General features: G+C 31.7%; 1 protein-coding gene across 2 annotated transcripts in view; it reads right to left on the bottom strand.

The window, feature by feature from the left end:
* Window positions 1-1,692: 1,692 nt before the first annotated feature.
* Window positions 1,693-13,705, bottom strand: part of LOC108904069 (cytochrome P450 4C1-like) — a 13,460-nt gene continuing 1,447 nt past the window's right edge. The window contains exons 2-7 of one of the 2 annotated variants that reach the window (XM_018706469.2): window positions 11,013-11,122; window positions 8,070-8,346; window positions 3,374-3,726; window positions 2,568-2,636; window positions 2,147-2,510; window positions 1,693-2,059 (exon numbers count right to left, since the gene is read on the bottom strand). In XM_018706469.2, the coding sequence (XP_018561985.1) occupies window positions 1,899-2,059; window positions 2,147-2,510; window positions 2,568-2,636; window positions 3,374-3,726; window positions 8,070-8,346; window positions 11,013-11,122 (1,334 nt within the window). In that variant the 3' untranslated portion in view covers window positions 1,693-1,898. The remainder of the gene's footprint in view (window positions 2,060-2,146; window positions 2,511-2,567; window positions 2,637-3,373; window positions 3,727-8,069; window positions 8,347-11,012; window positions 11,123-13,705) is intronic. The other variant, XM_018706470.2, reaches the window with a different exon arrangement.

The following is a 13,705-nucleotide window of genomic DNA, read 5'->3' as shown; positions in this document are numbered from 1 at the left end:
TCTGATGAATGCAGTTTTTTCTTGAACGGGACGGTAAATCGTCACAATTGCCGCTATTTATTCCGATTCAAACCCAAGAGTTTTTCACGAGGTGCATACACAGCAACCGGAAAAATTAAATGTATGGGCTGGAATTTTCGGTAACCGGCTGGTGGGTCCTTTTTTTCTACCTAGTAATTTGACTGGCCAAATGTATTTGTAATTATTGGGAAACGCTATTGACCCTGCCTTTACTGACATTATCGAAAATGTTCCAGAGTATGATGAAGATCATTTGATTTTTCAACAGGATGGTGCTCCTCCGCATTATGCGTTAATTGTCCGTCAGTATTTGGACCAACGTTTTCTACGGAATTGGATTGGGAGAAGAGGCAGCAGCAGGCAGCAGTGGCCTCCACGATCACCGGATTTATCGCCCCTTGATTTCTTTTTGTGGGGGTACCTAAAAAGTAAAATCTATAGAACACAGCCAGCTATGGCTATTAAAATATAATTTAAATTTTAAAATGTAAATGTTTTCGAAGTATTGGGCGGAATTATAAAATTTAAAGTCTGTTGTAAAGAGAATTGTAAGGGCTTTCAAAAGAAATATTACTCAACCCCCAATGCCATTTAAATATTTAGGGATGATGCTTACCCTTGCTTGGGGGTGAAAGTGGCGGAGTCAAAAATACCAGCAAAGAATGTCCCCCTTTAATATAAAATCGACGGGTCTGAACGTTTTTCTACAATCTTGACGCAGTTCCTGAACATGGCTCTGTTTCGTTTTCATTTGGCCACTCTGTATATAGAATGCACAATGTTATTGTACGATGTACGATTTTAGTTATTTGAGTGTTTACATAAATTAAGTGCCAAATCTAAGCAAATATAAATTATATAATAAAAACTAAACAAAACCTAGTTTTTTTTTTCAATCTTAAATATGTTGATAAGAAATGGTTGTCGTTACCAGTTTCTTTAAGTCAATCAATTCAGTCATTGTGAAATCAATCAAGGAAAAAAAGTAGATGATTTTAATAAATCTAATTTCATTTACAAAATTCTTCCTAGCACCTTTGTTAAATCCGTAAGAGTAAAAAGAATATCTAATGAAATACGTAAGTAGTTCTTTTTTATCTCTTACTTTAATTTTAAAATGCCCCCTTTTATCTACAAGTCTCTAAAACTATAAAATACTTTAGCAACATTTATCTGCTTCATCTGTAGAAGTAACATCTGTACGTCTGTATGAGTGTTGTGTACGTATATTTATAAGTTATATTGTTTTTTACACTGTTTTAATAACTCTTTATAATCATATTGCTTTTAATATGTGTAAGTTAATTGACTTTCTGAGGGGTAGGCTAATTATCAGTTATCTGTATATAGTCCTTTTGTGTATAGGTTGTATATTGCCATTGTAACTGTGCACAATAAATATTTTTCTACCTTTTTACCTTTACCTTTACTTTTGATTTATTAAAATTTTAGAGAAATACATACTTCAAACTGCATCTAAAGATTTAATTGTCACTGAAATCAATCAATTGGGCAAAGAGGTCATATAACATAAACAATCATCGAAATCAGTTTAAAAAGACCCAACCCTTTTTAACTTTTGAACATATAATAGAAATTTTCTACACATTCATTATATACAAATTATAATAATTTTTTACCTTTGGCAGAAAACTTTTTTAGGAACGCCTATGAAAGTCATTAAATTTTATTGCGGGCGTTTTTTTTTTTCATGTTCAACTTACTTCGGAAAGACTATACCTATAAGTAGTTGTATATTCAGTCATTATTATGTTTGAAATTAATCTCAAAGTAAACTTAAAACTACTTTAAGTTGTCGGTGTTCTAGTAATATCGTTATCGTTAAAATAAATAGTTCCTAGGTAGTCAGAATTTACTTATTTCCTAGGCACGAACTTGACTTTAATCTCTTTTGCACTTCTCAGTACAATATCACTCTTATATTTTAAAGTTTCTGGTGTATCTACCGGTTCCAATTGAAATTTTCTTAGAATTCCACATAACGCAGCTTTTATCTCACAGAGGCCATATTTTTGACCTAAAATATAAAAGAGTATGTATTTTCCTTAACACATTATTTTTTGGAAAATGATAGTTGAACACAAACCGTTCAAAGGAGACTTACCTATGCAATTTCTGGACCCTGCGCTGAAGGGTATGAAGGAGAATGGGTGTCTCTTAGCTATGTTTTCTGGAAGAAACCTGTCGGGGTCGAATTTCGTAGGATTTTCCCACACATCAGCGTTCCTATGTATGTCGTAGATGTATATATTAATGTCGGTACCTTTCGGTATCGTGTAGCCCGAATGGGTTTTAATGTCTGCCCCTGATATCCTGTTGATCATCGGGATGCTGGGATATAACCTCAGAGTTTCCTTGATGCATCTTTCCATGAAAGACAACTTCAGCAGGTCGGAGTATGTCGGGGGCCTTCCGGAATCTCCTAGCACCTCGATTATTTCATTGTAGATGTCTTCCTTTATAAAATTCTTGATTTTTTATATTATTCGAACAAAAAGTACATTTTTTTTTAAATTAATACCTACCTGAATACGTTTTTCGTTTGCGAGGGCCATCAAAGCGAAACAGATAGCCATCGATGTAGTATCATGCCCCTGAAAATAAATTGAATATAGAATGGGCTCGTTTATCGTATTTTTTAAATTCATATTCAGAAGGTACACATCGTAGTTATATTCAACAATTTCTGCCTCGAAATGAAAACGGAGCGCGGGAAAATGCTCAGGAGCCATGTTGTGACGTCATACCACATGTTAACGGCTAGCCCACATACTTGGCTGGGTCTCAGTTAGATCATACCGTCTCTTCACACGTAATGACGTAACTGAATGGCACTATTTTTGTTGGATGTATGTAAGACCACGAACAAAGAGAGTTAAAAAACAATCAAAGAATCCAGATATTTGAAATGAAGGTCAAATGTGGCTACGCAAACATCTCATAATTTCCCGAATTTCGATAAAGTGTAATAGATACGCGTTCTAGCGACAGTTATCGTTTGTTTTGCCACCAGTCGTAGATGGTCTCTAGTGCAACTGTTGCATTTTAATCTTGATTTTTCAATTACCAATACATGTCGCTGTTGTGAATAAAATTAACAAAATATGTCTATCTTTGATCACGTCATAAAAGAACAAAGTACGAACCTGGAATGTTCGATTTAATGCCGGGCCTCAGAGCAAAACAGACTTTTTATGATTATGTGTAGAATATTTAAATATGTATCAGCACAAGTGATTTTTACTGGCATATTGCGAGGGGTAAATAGTGATTGAGAATACATATATTTTTTTTATATTGTTAAACTTTTTATCAAATACGTTTAACTTACTCCAAATAGAAAGGTGTCTACTTCTTCCCGTAGCCCAGCGTCGTCGATATCAGCCCCTGTTTGTTGCGCTTGCAGCATCAGATCCAACATCGCTCTCCTTTTCTTTACCGAATACGAGTTATGGTTGATGTCAAAAGTTTTCTTTCGTTCTGCTATGACGCTCTCGGAGAAATTGTGCAGCACGTCCAAATACTCTTTTTCCTTCGCATGTACCTTCGACAGTTTGTATATGGGGTTAACTAGTAACCAGGGTCTTACGATTCTGTATATCATGATTTCGCCCAAGTCTGTGACAGCGTTTTTGTAGGATTCTGATGATTTTTGCTCATATAAGTGGATGCCCATTGATGTCTCTGAAACATAGATAGATTTTATATATTCTGATAAATATAGAGATAGATGGAAACTGTCAATTAGATTAAAAGTAACCTATATGAGAATGTCGACAATTTTTATACACAAAACGTTTTTAGTTATAAAGCGTGTTTAATTAATCTGTCGTTACAAACTCTTTAAACAACAATTTCACGGAGTGGAGCGGTAGGCGAGGCACCATATTGTGGCCTTCCCGTAGTCCAGATCTTAATCCACTGGATTTTTTCTTGTGGGGTTATTTAAAAAATAAAGTATATATAAAGAATAACGACCGAAATTGCTAATATCAATAATAATCCCGACGTATTTGAAAATGTGATTGCATCAATAAGAAAAAGATATGAATTATGCATCCAGAGGAATGGATAGAACAACATAGGACAATTATTAAAATAATGTATATTTTCCTTGTTCTAGCCCAGTCATTATAGACATGAAAGAGCCTGTTTCGGGAAAAAAATACTATTAGAAGTTTCTCTGCGGAATATTGTTCGGAAACCTGTTATAAATAAAATATCAAAAAATCAACTCGAGGCTAGTTGGGAAACTTTCTTTTAACAGTGGTCAAAGTTATGGAAAAGTGGTTTTTTGACTCACGTAAAAAAGCTATTATTCATAGCGAAAAAAAGTTTATACAAAAAAGGTAGGTATTAAATAAGCCTATAAAATGAAAAAAGTCCGATTAAATTCCGATAATTTGTTTATGCACAAGAGCTCAAAAATGGTCGAAAATTGCCGTTTTTTTCAATTGCTAATAATTAATGCAATTTTCATCGCAGACACTTGTAATTCAGGATTTTTGAGGCTTTTTACACCCTTAATAAGTGGTAAAAATTTCAGCTCGAAAGCTTCATTGGTTTGACGTTGGCGGAATTTGTTATCTAAGAAGATGCTATTTTTCAATTCATTTTTCCCAAGCTCACAGGCGTTGTAGGGTTTTGATCATTAGTTGTTTTTGTACCTAAATAGTTGTATTGACATAGACATTTACCGAGAATTTAGTTTTTCAAATTTAATTTGTTTAAAATTGACTTTGAAAAAATGTTAATATTTATTAAATTGTTAAGATAGGTAATTATTATAAAATAAAATAGTAACCTCTTTACTTTAGTTTTCTTCGAATTTAAAAAAAAATCGTTGTTGTAAGTTGATTAGAAGCTGAGATAATTTTTTTTATTTATTTAATCGCAGTGACCTTAATTATTAATATTAAGAGCCGAAATTTGGAGAGAGTATACATTAAGAGCTATATTTTCATGTCCTACATTAACATTAAGGTGAATTCAACTATTTAATTTCGAAAAAGAAGATAGCGGCGATGCGTTCTATTACTTGGTCTAGCGAACGAGTGGGGAAGGCGAGGCTTAGCATGCGCGCTTAACGATGTAATAAATATTAACATTTTTTCAGTCATTTTTAAACAAATTAAATTTGAAAAATTAAATTATCAGTAAATGCATATGTCAATACAACTATTTAGGTACAAAAACAACTAATGATCGAAACCCTACAACGCCTGTGAGCTTGGGAAAAATGAATTGAAAATAGCATCTTCTTAGATAACAAATTCCGCCAACGCCAAGCTAATGAAGTTTTTGGGCTGAAATTTTTACCACTTATTAAGGGTGCAAAAAGCTTCAAAAATCCTGAATTACAAGTGTCTGCGATGAAAATTGCATTAATTATTAGCAATTGAAAAAAGCGGACAATTTCGACCATTTTTGAGCTCTTGCGCATAAACAAATTATCGGAATTTAATCGGACTTGTCTTATTTTACAGATTTATTTAATACCTACCTTTTTTGTATAAACCTTTTTTTCTCTATGAATAACAGTTTTTTTACGCCAGTCGAAAAACTACTTTTTCATAATTTTGACCATTGTTTTAACAAAGTTTCCCAACTAGTCTCGAGTTGATTTTTTGATATTTTGTTTATAACACGTTTCTGAACAATATTCCGCAGAAAAACTTCTAATAGTATTTTTTTCCCGAAAAAAAGCTATAATGATTGGCCTGTTCTGTGAATATTCATTACTATTCCTATAATTTTATTTGTTCGAACTATTGATTGTTTTTCTGTTTTTCTGTTTTTTTCCCGATATTTTATAATAAAACTGTAAAAAATAAGTGCCAGATATGTTATATACTTTTGTTCAGAATAAAATTTTACATCTAAAAATGTAATAATTTACTGGGTCTTCCATTAAAAAAATAATACGTTGTATCTGTCACATTGACATTTAAATTTGAATTGCTTTTTCGTTGCTACAAACAGAAACTTCATAAAAAAACACTACAACTTTTATTTCAATAAAATTTGTATATTTGCAAAACTAACCGAGATAAGTGGGGTGGGAAAGTTAAGTGGGACACCCTGTACAAATGAAAGTAGCTGCCGGTAAATTTTAATTATTTCTACAAATAAATTCAACTATTTTTAAATTTTTTGAAATCATTCTAGGTTACTCTTATTTTTTTTATCTTGACGAAAATCACTATACTCTGTTTGGAAATGAAAGAGAGTAGTAAAACCCCGAGATAAGAACCGGCCATGGGCGTGGTAATACTTCGTTTCAGGTAATTTTTGGGTAAAACTAATGCTAACAAAAATGACAGGGATTGGAAAATCTACTATTTACAGACTTTTAAAGGAAACAAAAAATGAATAAGATACTGTAAATCCCCCAAAATCATCTACAGGGAGGTCAAAAGTCGTTATAGATGATTTCTTCAAAAATGTCATTCGCAGAAAAGTACACTCACTTTATTTTAAAAAAGAAATACTAACGCTAAACAAAATTTTAAGTGAACTTTCAGAGGACAACGATTTGCTAAAAATCAGTAGAAGCAAATTATGGGCTGTCTTACGAGAGTTGAATTTTTGCTGGGAAAAGCAGAAGAGGAAGTCAGTTCTTATCGATAAAGATGAAATTATTTGTTGGCGAAAATCCTACTTAAGATCGATTAGAAAATTCCGTGACGAAGGAAGGAATATTTATTATCTAGACGAAAGTTGGGTCAACGAGGGATATACTGTAACAAAAGTATGGCAAGATAAAAATGTAAAAAGTTTTCGACAAGCATTTTTGGATGGACTTTCAACAGGGTTCAAGGCACCTTCAGGTAAAGGGCGAAGATTAATAGTGACACATATAGGTAGTGCCAGTGGCTTTGTAGATGGCGGTTTACTTTTATTTGAACTAAAAATACAGGTGACTTTCACGAAGACATGAACGCAGATGTTTTCGAAGAGTATTTTACACAGATGTTGGATCTTATTCCTCCGGGGTCTGTAATTGTCATGGATAATGCCAGTTACCATTCACGGCAGACCGAGCGGACGCCTACGACTGGTTGGAGGAAAGCCGATATAATTTAAGGGTTATCCGGAAAAAACATTTCTTTTGAAACAAATATGGTGAAAAAGGAACTTTTGACACTTGTCAATTTTAATAAAGATCAGAAAAAATATGTTATCGATGAAATGGCAACAAATCGCCAAATAACGGTACTACGGTTACCATCTTATCGCTGTGAACTTAACCCAATCGAATTAGTCTGGGCGCAGGTGAAAGGAAACGTAGTGCGAAATAATACGACATTTAAATTATGTGACGTGAAAATTTTGTTAAAAAATTCTTTGGAACGAGTAACTGCAGATAACTGGCAAAGATGTATACATCATGTACAAAAAGAATAGGAGAAAATGTGGGAACTCGATAATTTAATTGACGTTACTGTGGAACCTATCGTTATCAATCTAGGAGACGAAGATAATTCATCAGAATATTCAGAGGATGAATTTTAATATACCTACTTTTTTATTTTCTTTATTGTACAACAACACTACATTTACTCACCATAATTTGAATTTTCAAAATACATATATTTTTGTGTGGAATAAAAGTCTATTCATTAAATTTAAATAAATAATATTGAATAATTTTATTTGAATTGCTAAAAACCTTCTTAACCCGGTTATGATGCTTAAAGTAGCCTCATGTTTTGAAATGCTGTTTTTATATTGTTAACTTATAAGAGAAACGGACCGAGAAATTGAAGCGGCATAGACAAAGACGGATTGTCGGGAATTAAATTTTAGCTACCTGCTAAAATTTAGTACAACCCGGTTACACAAAGTTTTTTTTAAAGTACACCTCATCCTATACCGATAATACATAATATAAAAATATTGAATATAAGCAGCAGTACTACATTTATTTACGATTTGCATACATAATAAGCTTTTATTACTCTCTTTCATTTCTAAACAGACTATAGCTATTTAAAGTTTGTAGCAATCACTCTTTTAAAAATTACCTATTATAGAACACAGGGTGAATTCAGTGACAGGTTTGAGTACGTCTATGTAAGGTTCATCGCAATGTTTCATCAGTTCTCCTATTAGACCCTCGGCCTCTTTATTGAAGATACTAACAAACTCCTGAAGTATGCTGAAGTGGAACGCAGGCGTTAAGATCTTCCGCCTGCTTTTCCATTTTTGGCCATGACTGTGTAACAAACCATTGCCCAACCAGTTGCTTATCACGTCGTAACCAGACCCTTTCCTTTCGTGGACCTTCACGTTTATGACCTTCTGAAAAATGAAAACCCAATGAACCTTGTACCTTTGTTGTATGAGATTTTATCTAATAGCTGTTAACAGTCACTTTGGTTTCTATTAAATGTCAGTTATTTGTTATTTTTCCTGTCTGGTTACTGTGTCATGCGTTATACAGGGTGGTCCGAATTTTATGCAGGAAACTTCGAGGGCAGATAGATCTCTTTAAAATAATATGTGTTTGCCTTATAAACATAGGTCTGGAACGGCACCGTTTTAGAGATACGGGGTGTTGAAGTTGTCAAAAAAATTGATTTTTTGTTTATATCTCCGGAATCTATTAACCGATCTCAATAAAATTTGGTACATATAATGTATGATAGTAGGCCTTATATTCACTGAAATATGATCTTTAAAGGTTCAACCAGTGGTGTACAACTGGACAGGGGTCACCCCCTTTTTTACAAAAAAAACTACACAACTTTTAATGCACAAATACGTAAAAAAGGTAACTTTAATTTTTTCCCTAAGATTCGCCGTTCTCAAGTTATTCAAACCAATACAATCCCCGTGTGGCAGACACTTCTAACGATAATATTTCAAGAATATTTGTTTATGTTTAAAAGTAAGTATAATTTGTAAGCACATCGACAAAATTATTTACACTCCTTTCTACACCACCTGTGAGGTAGTGTGCGATATAAACAAAAAATATATATTTTTTTAAAACCTCAACACCCTGTATCTCCAAAACGGGGCCGTTCCAGACCTATGTTTATAAGTCAAACACATATTATTTTAAAGAGATCTATCTACCCTCGAAATTTCCTGCATAAAATTCGGACCACCCTGTCTCGACTGACGTTTCGAGTGACATATCGCTCCATTCTTCAGACGGCTCAGGATATTTTAACAAGCGACGTGTAGTTCAGTTACTCGAGGTTTTTAACTCCGAATTCTTTATAACTGAACCGATTGACGTGAAATTTTGACTGAATGTGGGGAATGCCTCAAGGAACAAAACTTATATAGTGCCGAAGTGTGCTTTTTGCCCTTCTCTTGGGGGTGGAAATTTTTACGTCCAAAATAACCACAGGAATCGATAGAGGTGTCAATTTTATGAAACAAATGTTATATAAAGTTTTTTGGATAATCCAATACTTTCCGAGTAATTCGTCATTGAAAATGTTGATTTTTTACTAAAAAAGTACTTGTTTTCGGACAGTTTTTTGCAAATAACTCTGAAACATTGGATTTGACGAAAAAGTTATAATGAACAAAAAGAAAGGTAATAAAAAACCAAATCTAATGGCATTATTTTGTTTTTCTCTAATTGCAATATAAACCGAGTTATAGATTTTTAAACATTATTATATGTTAGCTAAAAACTAAATTGGAACCAGTTAACGTTAAATAACGCCAAAACCATAAATATTAGGAAAAAACTATTTGAACCTTTTTTAAAGTACTTTGAAAACCTTTAAAATGAGCTGTTTTCAGATCCAAATTAACGGAAATATGGTCGAAATAACATGATAGTCTTATTTTTTTAAAGAAAACAGTAATAAACAAATCAGTGCCTTTGGTGACAGAATTAAAATTAAATGCAATTAATTTACAGATTTCTTCATTTATGTTCTAAGAATATGTTCTGGGTCTTTGGCTCACTTACAAAGCATGATTTAAAAAAACGTAATTTTTGAAAATGTAAATTTTTCAAATTTTTGAAAAAATCGAAAAAAATACAAGAGTAAAAAAATTTAGCTTTATTTTTGCTGAAGATTTTGTTTAATTTTTTTTATTCCTCTAAAATTAATTTTAATCGAGATATCGCCATTTTAAGTTATCATATGAATGAGAGAACCACCTTTTTCGAGCCCTTTAAACCCTTCAAACTTAAAAATGAACTACTTAAAAAAAATCAACTCTACAGTTCACGTAGCCCTTACAATTCCCTGCAAAATAAGCCTTTGTGCGATTAAAAATCTTAAAAAGTAAGAAAGTTATCGTCAAAAAAATAAACACGTGTATAGGTTATAAGTGTTAAGAAAATTTAGGACAAAGAATATTGAAGCATTTAGATCTTTTTTGTATATATACGTATTTAGTATGTGAATATTCGAATAATCCAGTACTATACTATATTATAACTACTATATTAATAAGGGAATAAATGTTTATTTAATACGAATGCACATTTAAAATGTTTCTACTCTTTCAATAATATTTTTTCATTTTATTTTCGAAAGAAGGGGTATTTTTCAAGGGTTGAAAAGTTGCAATAGATAAAAAAGATTTTTTAATCAAGAAATCAATTTTAATTTGATAAAATGCATGATTAAAACGTTTCAAATTGAAAAAAATATATATTATTTTCATCCAAAGGGGTGGTTTTTAAAGATTTTTCCGGGTTGAAAATTTGGGATACATTTTCATGTTAGATAGCACATGAAATTACTCATACTGCGGTGGTTTTCACCCCTTAAGAACAAAAAGCACACCTAGCGCATATATAAGTTTTGAAGTGGGGGGTAAGATGAGCCTAATTCTAAATTTTGAGAAAAATCGATGCAGTTATAAAAAATTCGGAGGTATTACTATATTTTCAGCTGCAGTAACTGGGCTAGTGGCAAGTAAACGGAAAAATACCCAGTTCGGGAGTTCAGGATTTTTAAATTCAAGGAAATATATCTGCTACCTACCTCTGCATCTTCAGGTGACATAATACTGACAAAAACTTTGCCAAAACATTGCGTTTTGTATATGGGATAGAATTCTTTAGCCCATTTCCTTCTATTTACAAATAGTTGTTCTGAAAAGTGATAAATAATAATATTTAGATGCTAAATTATTATTTTAAATTCATTAATATTATTCATATCTTTTAGAATATCTCCGGAACTACGGAAATCATAAATTTGATGCTTGATTAAACATTATATCTTATTAATGAAGCATTTACTATATGAATAAACTTAAATCTGGTTAAATTTTTTTAGGTCAAGGACATCGTACATATTTTCGATATTATATAAATCTGTGTAGATTGAAAGAACTATTCATCATTATCTCTTCATTTAATGAAATTCCTTTGTTTATTTTTCGTAATAGTTTTGTCGGTGCGTTTTATTTTGTAACACAAAATTAAATATTTGTGATAAAGCTCTCTAAAATTATTTGAAATCATTTGATAAGTGAAGATTTTTTCTCGCTGATGTCATAAGGGAAATCTTGTTTTGAATTCATTGTGTGCAATGCACATAGGGTGATATTTTAGCTATGTTCGTTACGCTTACTATATCCCAAGCAGATTAGACAGTCGCTGATGACTAGCATTGTACAGCGTTATAAAAATCATGCAGTTTTTTAAGAAAAAGTGTAATATTATATCGATAGTGAGGTAGGCATATAGAACAAAACTTTGAAAAAATATTGAATCAATCTTGTACATCAAGATAACATAAGGGATAACATTTTTAATACCGTGAAAACGGTGAGACTTAGACCCTAAGTCAATTCTGAATTATTTATTGAGTTCTATTGAATATTAACAATATTCACATTATTGGTCAGCCTATAGTCTTGTCGTTAGTTATTTAGATATATTTGAGATGACAAAAACGATTCACTATTCTTAATTGACTCAAGGATATTTTAAAAATATATTATATTTATTTGTATTAGATAATAACAATAGGAGATTAATGGAAAGTAAACACATTTTATACGACTTAAAAGAAAAAAATACATTTGTGTTCCCAGTTATATCTTAAGTAGGTACTTTAAGGTGGTTTATCTGATTTGGAATTGACGAACAAATATTCATAAAAAAATTAATATAAGCTTATTAATATGAAGAAAATCCTCAAAAAAAAAATTATGACTAGTTTGTTTGGATACCTAAGAGACCATATATTAATAAAATAATTTTTCACGATTTAGTACTTAGTGTTATGAGAATGCACATTTTTTTGGTCTTTCCACTTAGAATGCGCTGCAATTGACAAACAGTTTTTACGGCAACTTGTATAAATAGGAAACCGATATCTAAGGAACCGTATGACAGCTCGTAGAATCAATCCAAAGACCAACATGTATGCCAAAGACCAATCCGATTGACCGAGATATTGTTGCACTAGGTATTTGTTAATTAATTTCGTACCGTAACAATAAGCTCTATTTAATGCAAAAAGAGCGAATTCCCGAGGGGCTTTTGCCTGATACTGGTACAATTTATTTATAACGCTATTTTTGTTTTACACTTTGTTAATCGTAGAGCAATTAATTTCAACTTTTTGAAGTTTTTCGATACGTTTCTTTGGATCAATCAACTAAGTCCTGTATCTACGATATTAACTTCTAAAACTAAACGAACCAAATTACATAATTAACTAATACCTGACATCGGCATTTGGCACATACATATATTGACCTTTGGATTGACCGCCTTTTTCATGAATTTGTAATTATTGTAATATGGGTGGCAAGATAATGTATACATTTAAAAAATATTTTTTCGTACCCAAACCGCTCATTTAATCAAAATTCTGCAAGAGTCCCAAAAATTTCGAAATGGTGTCAGCTCTTAAATAAAAAATATTTGTCATTATTGCCCGAAAGAGGAAAAGTTATGAACGGATATTATCACCATACATCAATTATGTAGGAGTTGCAGTTTTAAAAAAAACGCTCTGTATAACGCCAAAATGTGTAGATTGAAATCGAAAGTCTAAAACTAAAAAGCAACTGTAAAGCAATGCAAATTTGATTTAAAAATTAATTAAATATGAGTTGATTTGAATAAAAAATCTGACATACCTACTTGATTAAATACTACTAAACTAAATTTTTATTTTATAAATGTATTTTGATTTTTCCAGAAATTCTGAAATCTGAAAATATTTTGTAATTGCCTGTAATTCTCTTATTCGTGTATATATCGTGTATAAAAAAATAATATTTCAAACTGTCGAGTATCAAGATTTTTTTAAATTAATTTGAAATTTCGTCCCTATTTCTAAAAAAGGCGTAGATAGAAATTCCACTGAATTTACGTTTCTTCGAATTTTCCAAAAACTACAGGGTGTAACTAAATAAGTGTAAAACATTTAAGGGGGTGATTCCTCATTGAAAAAAAGATAGGATCTTTCATATAAAGAAACTTCATTGGAGCATCCCTTGTTAAGATACAGCCCCTTAAAGGGGGTACATAAAATTTGTTTAACAATTTTTTTCACAAGCACTAAACAAGTTACAATATTGAAATTAACCTGACATTTTCTACTACCAAAAAGACACTTAGCCAGTAATTTATTTGGTTTACCCCATGGTTGTAAGGGGTGGAAAACGCAACCCCTAAAATTTATTTCCAACGTAATTTTTTGTCTTATTATTT

Source organism: Anoplophora glabripennis, unplaced genomic scaffold (genome assembly GCF_000390285.2).
Source record: "Anoplophora glabripennis isolate ALB-LARVAE unplaced genomic scaffold, Agla_2.0 scaffold14, whole genome shotgun sequence".
Taxonomy (NCBI): domain Eukaryota; kingdom Metazoa; phylum Arthropoda; class Insecta; order Coleoptera; family Cerambycidae; genus Anoplophora; species Anoplophora glabripennis.
Note: the sequence above shows the minus strand (reverse complement) of the source record. Positions and strands in the feature narration are given on the sequence as shown.